At 40.2% G+C, this 12,323-nt stretch overlaps 1 protein-coding gene across 2 annotated transcripts; it reads left to right on the forward strand.

Moving 5' to 3' along the window:
- The first annotated feature begins 2,260 nt into the window (after positions 1-2,260).
- LOC147628799 (PI-PLC X domain-containing protein At5g67130-like) lies at positions 2,261-6,081 on the forward strand. 2 transcript variants are annotated; one of them, XM_086814057.1, is made up of 9 exons: positions 2,261-2,416; positions 2,547-2,670; positions 3,980-4,102; positions 4,237-4,374; positions 4,506-4,604; positions 4,741-5,044; positions 5,140-5,363; positions 5,541-5,627; positions 5,889-6,081. In XM_086814057.1, the coding sequence occupies exons 2-9, from the start codon at positions 2,575-2,577 to the stop codon at positions 5,919-5,921; spliced, it is 1,104 nt and encodes a 367-aa protein (XP_086670183.1). In that variant the 5' UTR covers positions 2,261-2,416; positions 2,547-2,574; the 3' UTR covers positions 5,922-6,081. The 2 variants fall into 2 exon arrangements, with proteins under 2 accessions (XP_086670183.1, XP_086670182.1); XM_086814056.1 differs by having other exon boundaries at positions 5,541-6,081.
- The last annotated feature ends 6,242 nt before the right edge of the window (positions 6,082-12,323 follow it).

A 12,323-nucleotide genomic window follows, 5' to 3' on the forward strand; every position in this document is an offset into this window, starting at 1 on the left:
TAGTGCTCTGATCTATCGGTGAGACAGTGTCCAAAATTCCCTGCATCGGAAAACAACAAGCTCATTGAGGCATCAATTACCATAGGCATTGGCAATGGTGATATTGACGTGTCAAATTGGGAGATGCTCGAAGAATTTATACGCATGGAGTGTGTCAAAGGACTGTTTGCGCTAGAGAGTGTCACTCTCAATCATTTGCACTTCCAAATGGTTGTTACCAACAACCATCTTTGATAAGTATAGGGAAGCTCATGAAGAGGTACATGCAATGGGATTTATTTAAGCCACAAGGAGGATTAGTTATGTGTAGAGCACTTCGCCAAGCGTATGAATACTTTTGAAGGTATACTAGGATATTGCATGTAAGATCTACACAAGAACCATTTCAAGTTCTTGTGTAATGTTTAATCCAAAGAAATAAGTCGTGGGCGTGAGCTGTATGCTTTGTATGGGCAAGGTGATCTAAAGAATAAGGTTTGCTTAACACTAGTAAACCTTTTTGAGCATGCCTATGTGAAAGAGAAGTTGAGAATTTTAGAAGTGACTCCCGCAATCAACAATATAATGAAGGAACCAATCGGAAACATCCAATTGTGCTTAATGGTGAAGATCATGATGGAGAAGAAGACTTCAGCAATGCACACTTCTCTGTGTAAGAAAAAATGACCAGCTTCAAACAAGCAATCCTTGATGGTCAAGATTTTGTACTGCTGTCACTTGCAACTCGAAAATACACAAGCTTGCTAAAAGAGGATGCCCGCTTCTTGTAAATGTGTCCATGTCAAAAGTCGGTTTACTCTCTTGTTTGTTTCAGTCCATACCATGTTGCAATGTCTGGGTTTATGAGTTTTCAAAACTATAAATGTATATGTACACAGTGCTTGTTGTTTCAGCCCTTTGTTGAATGTAAATTTCAAGTTGACTAAATTCGTCAATCTATTACATATTCTCCATGGATAACTTTTTTGTTGCGACATGGCACAAGGAGAGGAGAGAAAAGAGAAATCTTGGATTTCTAAAAAATAAGAGAAAAAAATCCCCCTACTGCCATGTGGTAATAGGGGATTTTTTCATTCTTTAGTGCCTTAAGATTTTTTTCTTCAGTGTCCCTTGGGGCCACACTGCGCAGCCTGCCCTTATGCACATACATATTCACATGTACATGCACAAACACACTTGAATGTACATGTGTGCACACATATTTTTTGAGAACCCTCACATGTGCATGCACAGACATATATATACACACAAGTGTTCACACATACATAAATGCAAGTAAAAACTTTTTGTCGTTGCAGCAACGCACGGGTCACATACTAGTTTCCTTTAACTATAATGTAGTTGTGAATAATACGATGTAAGTCGCAGAGAATACATTGTTTAGTGGATCCTTTAATTGTAATGTATTTCTTAATTAATGTCACATAAGTGCCATTAATTAAGATGCTCACGAAAAATTTATGAACATGCACACTAAAAATTTCGTTTACTTCTATATCTATATCTATACTTCTATATCTTCTTCGCTATCGCTATCGCTATCTCTATCTCTATCTCTATCTCTTATTATCTTAAGGAAGAGTTTCACAAAGCTACCACGTGGCAAGAATTTAGAAGTTCGGGAAGGGGAGGAGGAGGTTTGGGTACAATTTGATTTTGGAAGCCTCAAAAGATGTGCGAAGCACGGGTTCCCAACTAGTATTATCATAAGGAAGAATTTCACAAAGCTGCCACATGGCAAGAATTTGGAGGTTCGGGAAGGGGAGGAGGAGGTTTGGGTAGAATTTGATTTTGGAAGCCTCAAAAGATCGAAGCACGGGTTCCCAACTAGTATTATCTTAAGGAAAAGTTTCACAAAGCTACCACGTGGCAAGAATTTAGAGGTTCGGGAAAAAGAGGAGGAGGTTGGGGTAGAATTTGAAATTCGAGGAGACATGTGAAGCACACTGAGGCGACTAATACTACATATAAAAAAGACTGAAATCTCTTTTAACACTTGTCATCAAAAAGTGCAAAGTGCAAGGGTGGACAGAGCCAAAAAAAAAAAAGTGTGAAACCCAAAGAGAGAGAGAGGTGTCAACCCCGTCAGAGACGGGTAAGAGTGAATAAGCGCTCCGCTAAGTTAGCCGACTTGTTGAGTGAATCAGCGATCCGCTAAGTTTCATCATGGACTGGTCACTCCGACCGAGTAGAGTTTCCACCTACCCTACGTAACCAGTGACGGTTGGTAACTTGGTAATGGAAGGCACCTGCTAATAGACTATGTAGTACGTTGATATTTTCAATGTTCCTGGCGGTGTTACCGCGTTCGAGCCCATCCGGCCTCTCCTTACCTCTTCTCACTGTATCAGAAGCAGCCGATTTCTGCTGTATCTGTGCTGCTGCATTCCAAACTCTGCTTTGTCTATCGACACAGGTAGGGATCTGTCTCTGGCCGACACGCACGCGCGCGAGCACTCACACTTTGCCAGCACATTGTAATACATTTATGCACATCTAGCTTGATACCTTTGTCCATTCTCACTCATTTTCTTGCTCTTGCGCAGGTTTTATTCTGTGTAGATCTCGCTAATCATGGCTAGATGCAACCTTTTTGTTGTCTTTGGTGGATTTTTGGGCTGGCTTGTTTTGCTGAAACACGCCCATTCTTGTTCCTCTGGACAATGCCAGGTCTGTTTACAACCGTGCCTGCCCTTTTGCTTTCCATTTCTGCGTCTCGAGAAGGTATTCATTACAAATTTCCAAGTCAGTGATAAAGTGCTTTTTGATTTAGTTCAGGGGGATTTGGATGCGCGCTTGCGTGTATAGAGAGAGAGATAGATAGATAGATAGATAGAGAGAGAGAGAGAGATTGATTTAAGTCAGCTACCTTGTACCTCAAACTATTCTTGGACGTCTCTTCTTAGCCCAGGAGTCACGTGCCTTAACATAACCTGGACAAAGCCACACAATACACTATCCACCAATTTGGCACAAGGGTCACGACTGTCTTCATTAGATTAAAATTGAGCGACCATGTTTTGTTCCCCAGTGATTAATTTTTCCTTTCTCCTCTAGTTTGGCAGGAAGTACTAAGACTCTTAGATTGCGATTGTCTGATTCAGATGCCTCATACAGTAGCTCGAAATTACTGTCAAATTAGACAGGTCAACACTTGGCTACACTTAAGAGCTGGAAAGTTTAAACTTGACGCAGAGATAAATGGCAATGGTGGAATCGGAGAAGCAGAAGACTTACTCATTTTAAGCTGTGAAAAGTAGTGTACTGCACGTTGGCATCCACTTTTTGGTATGCCACGCGACCTCAGGGGCTAGACTCAATTGGATGAAGCTAGTAAATGCACTTCCAAAGTGCTCCCTGTTTGAAAGAAAGCAAGGTTTAGTGGATACCGGTGAAACAGCATTGAATTGAGAAAGAAGAAGAATGGTCTAGACTCTGATCTGGTTAGCTCGATAGAGAAAGCAGAGCTCATGATATGTCATCCTTACCCCTTGCACGATCATGCCTGAAGTATCTCATGGATTGCGACATTGCACTTTGTTGCTAGATCAAACCTCACACAGAATTGCCAAACCGTATGCAAGAGTGGTGGTGAAAAAGTTTCATCAAGACATGGCGTGTAATGAGGCTATCTATAAATCTATGATGTCTGAGTAGATCTGATTGGGAGCAATGGAAGCAGCCTTGTGATTAGGAGAGGTCTCATTTGTTGATGGTCCTCTCATCCAAAAGCCTCCAAATGTGCTGCAGCCTTTCTGGGACATGAACATTCTATTGTCTACATGAAGTAGAGTTGAAATCTTTATGGCCTGTATTGTAACTATAAAATCAGGTAGCTCATCTTAAACATACAAGTCAGAGAGTACATGTGCAGGTGCACGCTCGTGCGCGCGCGCACACACACAGAGAGAGAGAGAGAGAGAGAGAGAGAGAGAGAGAGAGAGAGAGAGAGAGAGACTAAACCTGAAACAATATGCAGCTACTAGAATCATGTTCATCAAGCTCAGATTGTGCAGCTGGCTTATACTGCAGCTCATGTGCCATAGCGGGTGATAATGCTACAAGATGCACCAGGTCAAATACTTATAATGTGCTATCATTGGTAACTAAACTATGCTCTTTATCTGGCATTTTATAGAATTCTTGTCATGGCTGCTGTTTCGAATGGCAACTGTTTAGAATTTCAACGTGGCTTTCTATACAAGAGCATTAATTTTCATTTTTAATTGATTGCAGAACAACACCCTACCATTCAACAAATATGCATGGTTGACGACCCATAACTCGTATGCAATAGTCGGAGAACCTTCTCACACAGGGGTACCTAGAGAAACATTTGAAAATCAGGAGGATACTGTCACAGACCAGCTAAATGTGAGTAGAGTTTTGGTATTATTGGTGTTCTATTTCATAGATTGGTCTGCCAGTTCATGTCATGGCCATGTTCATGCTAAAAGTTTCAGTATTGTGCCTCTTCCTGTATCTCATGTGTGGAAATGATGCAGCATGGAGTTAGGGGATTAATGCTTGACATGTACGATTATGAAAATGATGTATGGCTTTGCCACTCATTTGGAGGACAGTGCTATGCCTTCACAGCCTTTGTATGTATTCCAAGTTTCATCTCATATACGAGTGCTCTTTTGATGATTTAATCTTCATTGTTACTAAAGTTGGGGCTTTGATTAGTTTCAATCTCTTACACTATTACATCTCATGCCCAGCCACCTATTTTGGTAGGAACCAGCTCTTGACACCTTGAAAGAGATTGAGGCGTTTCTTTCAGCCAACACCTCAGAGATCGTGACCATCTTCATTGAAGATTATGTCCATGCTGATAAGGGCCTTACAAATGTCTTTACTGCGGCGGGGTTGATGAAGTACTGGTTCCCAGTATCAGAGATGCCCAAAGACGGCGGTGATTGGCCTGGAGTTAGCGACATGATAGCAAAGAACCAACGGTTGGTCATCTTCACCTCGAACTCCTCCAAGGAAAGCACAGAAGGCATAGCATATCAGTGGAACTATGTGGTGGAGAATCAATGTATGTCCTGTTATCATACGATATCCTTTTTCTGTAAAGAATTCTCTAACACTCACAATGTTACTCTTTATGATGCCAATGTGGTGGATTTTCAGATGGTGATGGTGGTATGAAGGCAGGATCATGCCCGAATCGTGGGGAATCGTCGCCCTTGAATAGCACATCAAAATCCTTGGTCTTGGAGAACTTTTTCCCCACAAACCCAAATGAGACGGCTGCTTGCCTAGATAATTCAGATATGTTGTCCTCCATGCTCAAGGTCTGCTATGCAGCTGCTGGCGGAAGATGGTCGAACTTTCTTGCAGTCGATTTTTACAAGGTGAATTATCGAACCGCCCTCTGCGTGTAGTGTGTCTCGTGTAAGTTGATGTACGTACACGCACGCGTTGGGCTATCAGCCCGCCCGATGCATGTATGAGGCCCGACTTCTCTATGGGATTTTGGTATTTTTTTAATTCGCAGAAAGCCTCATTTTGTGAAAGAATTTGCTGTGTAGAGAAGTGAAGGAGGAGGAGCTTTTCAGGCTGTAGATACTCTCAACGGCAAACTGGTGTGTGGATGTGATGATATCCATGCTTGTCAGGTAGGCAGAACTCTTGTCTCCTTGCTAAGTCTGGATGCAGAACTGTCGACGCCCATAAGGGGATGGTGGGCATGATAGGAAAGATTGCCATGATGCCCCAACCTTGACAAGGCAGGGAAGGACGATTCTGTAATATCCAGCCTTAAGTTTCGTTGCTTTCTTTTTCTGTGCAGCATATGCTTCGTTATATAGCCCCAGCTTTTTCTTTGGTTTTACTATCATTTCCTTGCTTGATTGGTGTTTTGGGTAATCGTCTTGCAGCCCGGTGCAACTTCAGCAGCATGCACCCAATGATTGCAACATTGGAGCCTGCCTATATTGAATTTTTTTGGCTTAGCCCTAAAGAGAAAAGAAAATGTTTGTAATTCACTTATAACACACAAGTAAATATGGCACCAAAATCAAAATGTTGTTTTGCATTTCCATTGAATATATATATTTTATTGAGTTTTTTAAGAATAAGAGTCCAAGGTTTCATTTTAGTATGTAATGATTAATTTTTGAAAAAGTCAATGAAATGACAACCCTTCTTGCCCTTTCTATTTGTACACCTGTATCCTTTCTATTTGCATGCATTCACTTAAATCCTTTATGTTTAAGGTCTCGTAGTTCTCTATAAAAAGCCTCAAAGAGCTCATTCAAGGAGTAGAAGGAGGAAGAAAGGGAGGGGTGGGGAAACTCATGTACTAAGGTTGTATTAATTAAATGCCACATACCTAATAAAATAAGATATCCATTATTGAGACAAACGGTTTGTATATTTAATAGTATATTGAGACAAATGGTTTGTATATTTAATAGTATATTGGGACAAACGGTTTGTATTGCATTAAATAATGCTACTAACGTGACATTATTTAATGCAATAAGATAAACCTTAGTCTCCCTGGTAGTCGTACTCGTTGTGGAGCCCCTCCGTCTCCTCATCTGTTGCACGGCCACCCTATCCTTCACCTCCTCCTCACCATTTGCTCCACAGCTGCCTCCACTGTTTTCTCCTCCTCATCCTCGACATCTGCTCGACGGCCAGTCCCTTTGTCTCCTCCTTCTCTCTCTCGTCCTTGCCATCTATTTGGCCGCCTCCCTCTCCTCATCCTCGTCCTTGCTGAACTGGTTGGCTGCCCCCTCCGTCTCCTCCTCGTTGTTCTCGCCATATGCTCCATGGCCACCTCCTCAGTCTCCTCCTCTCTCTCCCTACCTTAGGTCGAGGAGCCATCGACCTGGATTTATTTGGTTGAGGAGCCGTCAAGACGCATGTAGAACAGGGATTTTAGAAGATTTGTTGGATTCTAGAAGATTTGTTTCTAAAAAAAAATACGCCTTTCAACCTTTAAAATTTTCCAAATGTCCTAAGGTCAAACAAACCACAAAAAACAACTTTATTAGGTGTCATAGAAAATTAATTAATATCGGCACCAAAAACGTTTTGGTTTCATATTTTGGATTAATTTATTAACAAAGGTTGCAAGGGTTTTGCTTTTTGGTGTCAAAGTTTTCTATCAAATTATCAATGTCAACCTTTGAGGTGGGTTAATAGGAATTTTTATTTATATTTAGTAATAAATCTTTTTTTATTGTCCTCTTTTGGCATGTTTAACAAACAGACGACTCTCTTCTTGTATGTTGACAATCTGTCTCTAATTTTGTCTACCTCCTTTTACAACAGTATACATCTCTCCTTGCCTCTCTTGTGGTTGAGGTATGTATGGGAGGCATTCCTATTACCTGTCTAGCCTAACTACATGCTCTTGTTAGTCTTATTTCTATGCAAGAGGTCTCAAGGAAATTATAGCCATGATTCTGGTTCCAATACGAATAGGAGGGCATCACACACGAGTTTGGTTGTTGCATAGACAGCATTGTGTGTGTGTGTGTGTGGTGATTTGAGGAAGAGGAGGAGGTTGTCTCTTAGATTGGGGTTGGGCACCGGTCTCCTCTAGGAGCGGGAAGAGTGAGAAGATTGATTGAGAGAAGAAGCTCTAATGCAGAGACGGGGAATGGGAGGGGGAGATGGAATGAGTACGCCTCTCTCTCTCTCTCTCTCTCTCTCTCACACACACACACACACACACACACACACACACACACACACACAATGAAAAACATCATTAGACATTTGAGAGTAGAGACGGGAAAGGGGAGGGGGAGATGGAGTGGGTATGCCTCTCTGTATCTACCTCATGCACTGAAACATGTCTTCATAAGGACTATGGCATGGGTACTTAGTTTATCTTCGAGGAAACAACAAATTCATGTGTAATTCCTTGAGAAAATTTGAAAATATACAAGAGAGAGAGTAGAGAGAGGACACTACACTAGGGGTCGGAAAAGCCTTGGGTCCGCTCTCCCCCTTTCCCCCCTAAAACATCAATAGACGTCCGAGGATATAGATGGGGAAGGGGAGGGGAAGATGGAATGGGTACGTCTCTCTCTCTCTCTCTCTCTCTCTCTCTCTCTCTCTATCTATCTATATATATCTCTCTCTTATGCAGTGAAACAGGCCTTCGTAAGGGTTGTGGCATGGGTACTTAGCTTATCTTTGAAAAAACAACAAATTCACGTGTAAAATCTTGAGAGAATTTGAAAATAAACAAAAGAGAGAGGAGAGAGAAGATACCACGACAGGATTCGAGATAGGTCATTTTTTTTGCAAACCTTTTTTTTTTTGTTTTGTTTTTGTTGGGTTGCATTTTTACATGTCAACAACTTGTATTTTGATGCTTTGGTGACATCCTCGTAATTTATTAAATAGGTGTCTTTAACTAGAAGGTCTTACTTTCTCTACTTTTCCTTGCTGTGGGCCTAGCTCTTCTCTTTGGCTCTTGACACATGGTTCTTCATGCTGAATGTCCTCTTCTCTTGTGCTTGGCTTTGGGGAGCATTTGGCCCTCACGGGTTTCACCCTTTACATAAAGTGACCTTGGGTTTGACCTCTTTGATAGATACACCCATCCCTTGCATCTATGGAGTCTCCCTTAAGCAGGAGTTTCCTAGAATGATTCTCTTTCTGTCAAGATCAACACGCACTTGAGAAGACACAAACACTTGCACACATGCTCGTCCTTGGGTTTTTAACCAGGTGTCCCTGACCCTTGGCACACATACACAGATATGCTCACAATCATAAATCAAATGAACAAACAAATGCAAGAACATTTTCTTGCTTCTTATACCAAATTATTCGTATTCACACTAGTTCTTCCTACCGTAGTCCTACTATCCATGTAAGTGTGTGACTATGGTAGGCTAACAGTATTCATATCCATGTACTTAGTTCCGATTTCCTTCATTGATAAAACAATGCCTCCATGAGATGGCTAGTCCCATGACTCTTGTACATAAAAGATTTAGTGTTCAATCTCAGAGTTGCTCCTTTTGTATACAACCTTGGATAACAATCCTCGAGTTCTAGAATACTCAATTCCTTGCAATGGAATGTAAATCTTGAGCATTCTTCTTTGTTCTTGGTTCCTTGGATGTCAAAATACAAAGGCCGGTGACATCCCCTCGGCTTCTAATCAGTTGTCCTCAACTAAAAAGCTTCTTGATATGCCTATAAAACTTGTGGTGGATATTCCACAAAGAAGTTCTCATCCACCCACTTGGCATCCATAGCCGAATATTCCTTGAACTTGACAAGGTACTTTCTAGTAACCTTGCCATGCGATTCTCTTCTTTCCTTATGAAAGACAATCTGCTCTGGTTAAAGAACTTCTAGCTCTTCAACTTCCGGTGGATCCTTGTTCATTGGTTCCAAAGGTTTGGTACCCTTATAAGCTCTTAGGAGACTCGCACATGAAAAGCATTGTTAATCCTCCAATGATCGGGTAATGCTAGTTTGAAATTCACATCGTTGATCTTTTCCAATATTTAGAAAGGTCTATAATACTTGTTGGTGGATAACTTAGGAGAAACCTTCTCTTTGCCGTCCCTTATATTTCAAAGTTATAATGGATAGCAAGCCACACTTTGTAATTACAACTGGATAAATTGAGATCTTCTTCTTCACAAAACATAGCATGTAGGTCCTCCTATGGTAGGTGTGGGGATAGGTGAACGTTATCCATCCATTTGGGGAGCTTCCGCAGTACAAAAACCACTCATATTCAGTCCTCAAGGAGCCAAACACCTCCACGGTGAAACCAATGCAAACAATATTTCGGATATGTGGTTCAAGAACCAAAGACAAAATCATGGTAGTCATGTTGATCTCCAAACAAACCAGCACCAAGAACATGGTGAATTATGTGATGTTTGTGTTGTCTTCTGACTAATCTCAAACCCACCCAAACCATACAATCAAAGTAGAACCACTTTTGAACTCACTCTAACTTGGGGCAACACATGCCAACCCTCCAAGAAAACGGACCCTTGACCCACTTTCTTACAAGGGTACCATGATTTTACAAAGTGATAAAAGAGTTATACAATGATTGTGGATATAGATTTTAAATCTTCCACACTCTCTAAAAAAGAACTAATGACAACAAAACAACACCACATAATGTCCACATAAAAGAGTTATACAATGATTGTGGATATAGATTTTAAATCTTCCACACTCTCTAAAAAAGAACTAATGACAACAAAACAACACCACATAATGTCCACAACACAAGAAAAGTGATACAAAGATTGGGATCATACTTGTAGACTTGCCAAGGTTAGCATATTACTCTTCTTCACAACTATGTTGGATACTTCAAAATGATAGAATATAGATAAGAAAAGAAGTAATTCTTCTCTTACACCAACACACAATTAAAGGCAGCAGTACTTGAAAAAAACCCTTAGGATAGCTTCACCTCCTTTTGGTTTTTGATTTCTCATTCAGCAGCTTGGAAAAGCTTCAAGAAAATCGCAGATGGTAGCTTCACGACCTTTTCTTTCAACTCACCTTGTGTGAGCCTTCCAAAGACCACCAAGACGCTCAAAAAAAGATTAGGAAGGTCACCTACAATAGTGGAGCTCTCTCTTACCGCCTTGACACTCCCACAAAATCTGAGCTTGCCTTATGAGAAGAAAAAGCGATTTAGAGTAAGACTTTCAAACGCTTGGCCGAGCTTTGCTTATGTTTTTCCTCTTGATGCACGATGAGGCTCACATCTGTGTTTTCTCTCTCACACACACTTCTCTCTCTCACACACACACTTCTCTCTCAGTGTAGTCTACAAAACAAAGAAAAAAAGGTATGCAGATAAGTGAAGTTAAAAGGCTATGGCAAGAAATGAGGATAGTCAACACAGACACACGCTGCTGGAAAGATGAGATCTCTTAAATGAGAGCCTAAAAATTGGGCTATTTCTCTCCTCTGATTCAAAACAGCACCAACATCTCTTCATATATGGGAGGTGGGAAGATTGAATGTTATTCAAGTTGACCATGCAAAAGCCTCTTAATTTGCTTCCTTACTTGTAGAATTCATTGTTACACAAGGTTATAAATATAATTGTTTAATAAGAGAGACTAATGACTTTTAAAGGTCAAGCAAACAAATAACACTTCTTAAAAAGATATATGGAGTTTTAATATCATGCTTAGTCTTGACCTTCACATCCAAAAAATATTAATTAGCAATATATAATTACAAAAGGATAGACCACCCAAAGTTTTTTATTTAACCTACAAAAAATAAGTCCATGATACAAAAGATTTCTTGTTTCACCCTTCACATAGCTTATTTAACATGCAACTAGCATAATCTTATGCATACTCAAATTCATTGACATAGATTCAAAACGTTTTGCTTTTTGAGATGACATTAATCCATGAACCACCTCAATTGAGCATCTTTATAGCATCTCTCTCCTCAAAGTGCTCGATTCCCTAATGACACAAAGAGAGTAGAACAAGATGCCCCAACCTTGACAAGGCAGGGAGGGACGATTCTGTAATATCCAGCCTTAAGTTTTGTTGCTTGCATTTAAACACTTTTTCTGTGCAGCATATGCTTCGTTATAGCTCTAGCGTTTTCTTTGGTTTTACTATCATTTCCTTGCTTGATTGGTGTTTTGGGTAATCGTATTGCAACCCGGTGCAACTTCAGCAGCATGCACACAGTGATTGCAACATTGGAGCCTGACTCCGTAACATAATATTGAATTTTTTGGGCTTAGCCCTAAAGAGAAAAGAAAATGTTTGTAATTCACTTATAACACAAATAATAGGGCACCAAAATGTTGTTTTCCATTCCATTGAATATATATATTCTATTGCGTTTTTCAAGAATAAGAGTATTTTTCCAAGGTTTCATTTTAGTATGTAATGATTAATTCTTAAAAAAAGTCAATGAAATGATGGCCCTTCTTGCCCTTTCTATTTGCACACCCATATCCTTTCTATTTGCATGCATTCACTTAAATCCTTTCTGTTTAAGGTCTCACAATTCTCTATAAAAAGTGTCAAAGAGATCATTCAAGGAGTAGAGGGAGGGAGAGAGAGGAGGAAGAGAGGGAGGGGTGGAGAAACTCACGTGCTAAGGTTGTATTAATTAAATGCCACAAACCTAAAAAAATAAGGGACCCATTATTTTGGATTAAATTATTAACAAAGCTTGCGAGATTTTTGCTTTCTGGTGCCAAAGTTTTCTATCAAATTATCAATGTCAACCTTTGAGGTGGGTTAATAGGAATTTTTATTTATATTTAGTAATAAATCTTCTTTTATTGTCCTCTTTTAGCATGTTTAACAAACACA

This window comes from Cibotium barometz, chromosome 19 (genome assembly GCF_041138505.1).
Source record: "Cibotium barometz isolate CiBa-2024 chromosome 19, ASM4113850v1, whole genome shotgun sequence".
NCBI lineage: Eukaryota > Viridiplantae > Streptophyta > Polypodiopsida > Cyatheales > Cibotiaceae > Cibotium > Cibotium barometz.

Excerpts from the sequence above, each read along its gene's own strand:
- LOC147628799 (XM_086814056.1), top strand. The coding sequence starts at position 2,575 with ATGGCTAGATGCAACCTTTTTGTTGTCTTTGGTGGATTTTTGGGCTGG. Across the intron at positions 4,103-4,236 it reads CTTATAATGTGCTATCATTG|AACAACACCCTACCATTCAA; the intron begins GTAACTAAACTA and ends AATTGATTGCAG. Across the intron at positions 4,605-4,740 it reads GCTATGCCTTCACAGCCTTT|GAACCAGCTCTTGACACCTT; the intron begins GTATGTATTCCA and ends CTATTTTGGTAG.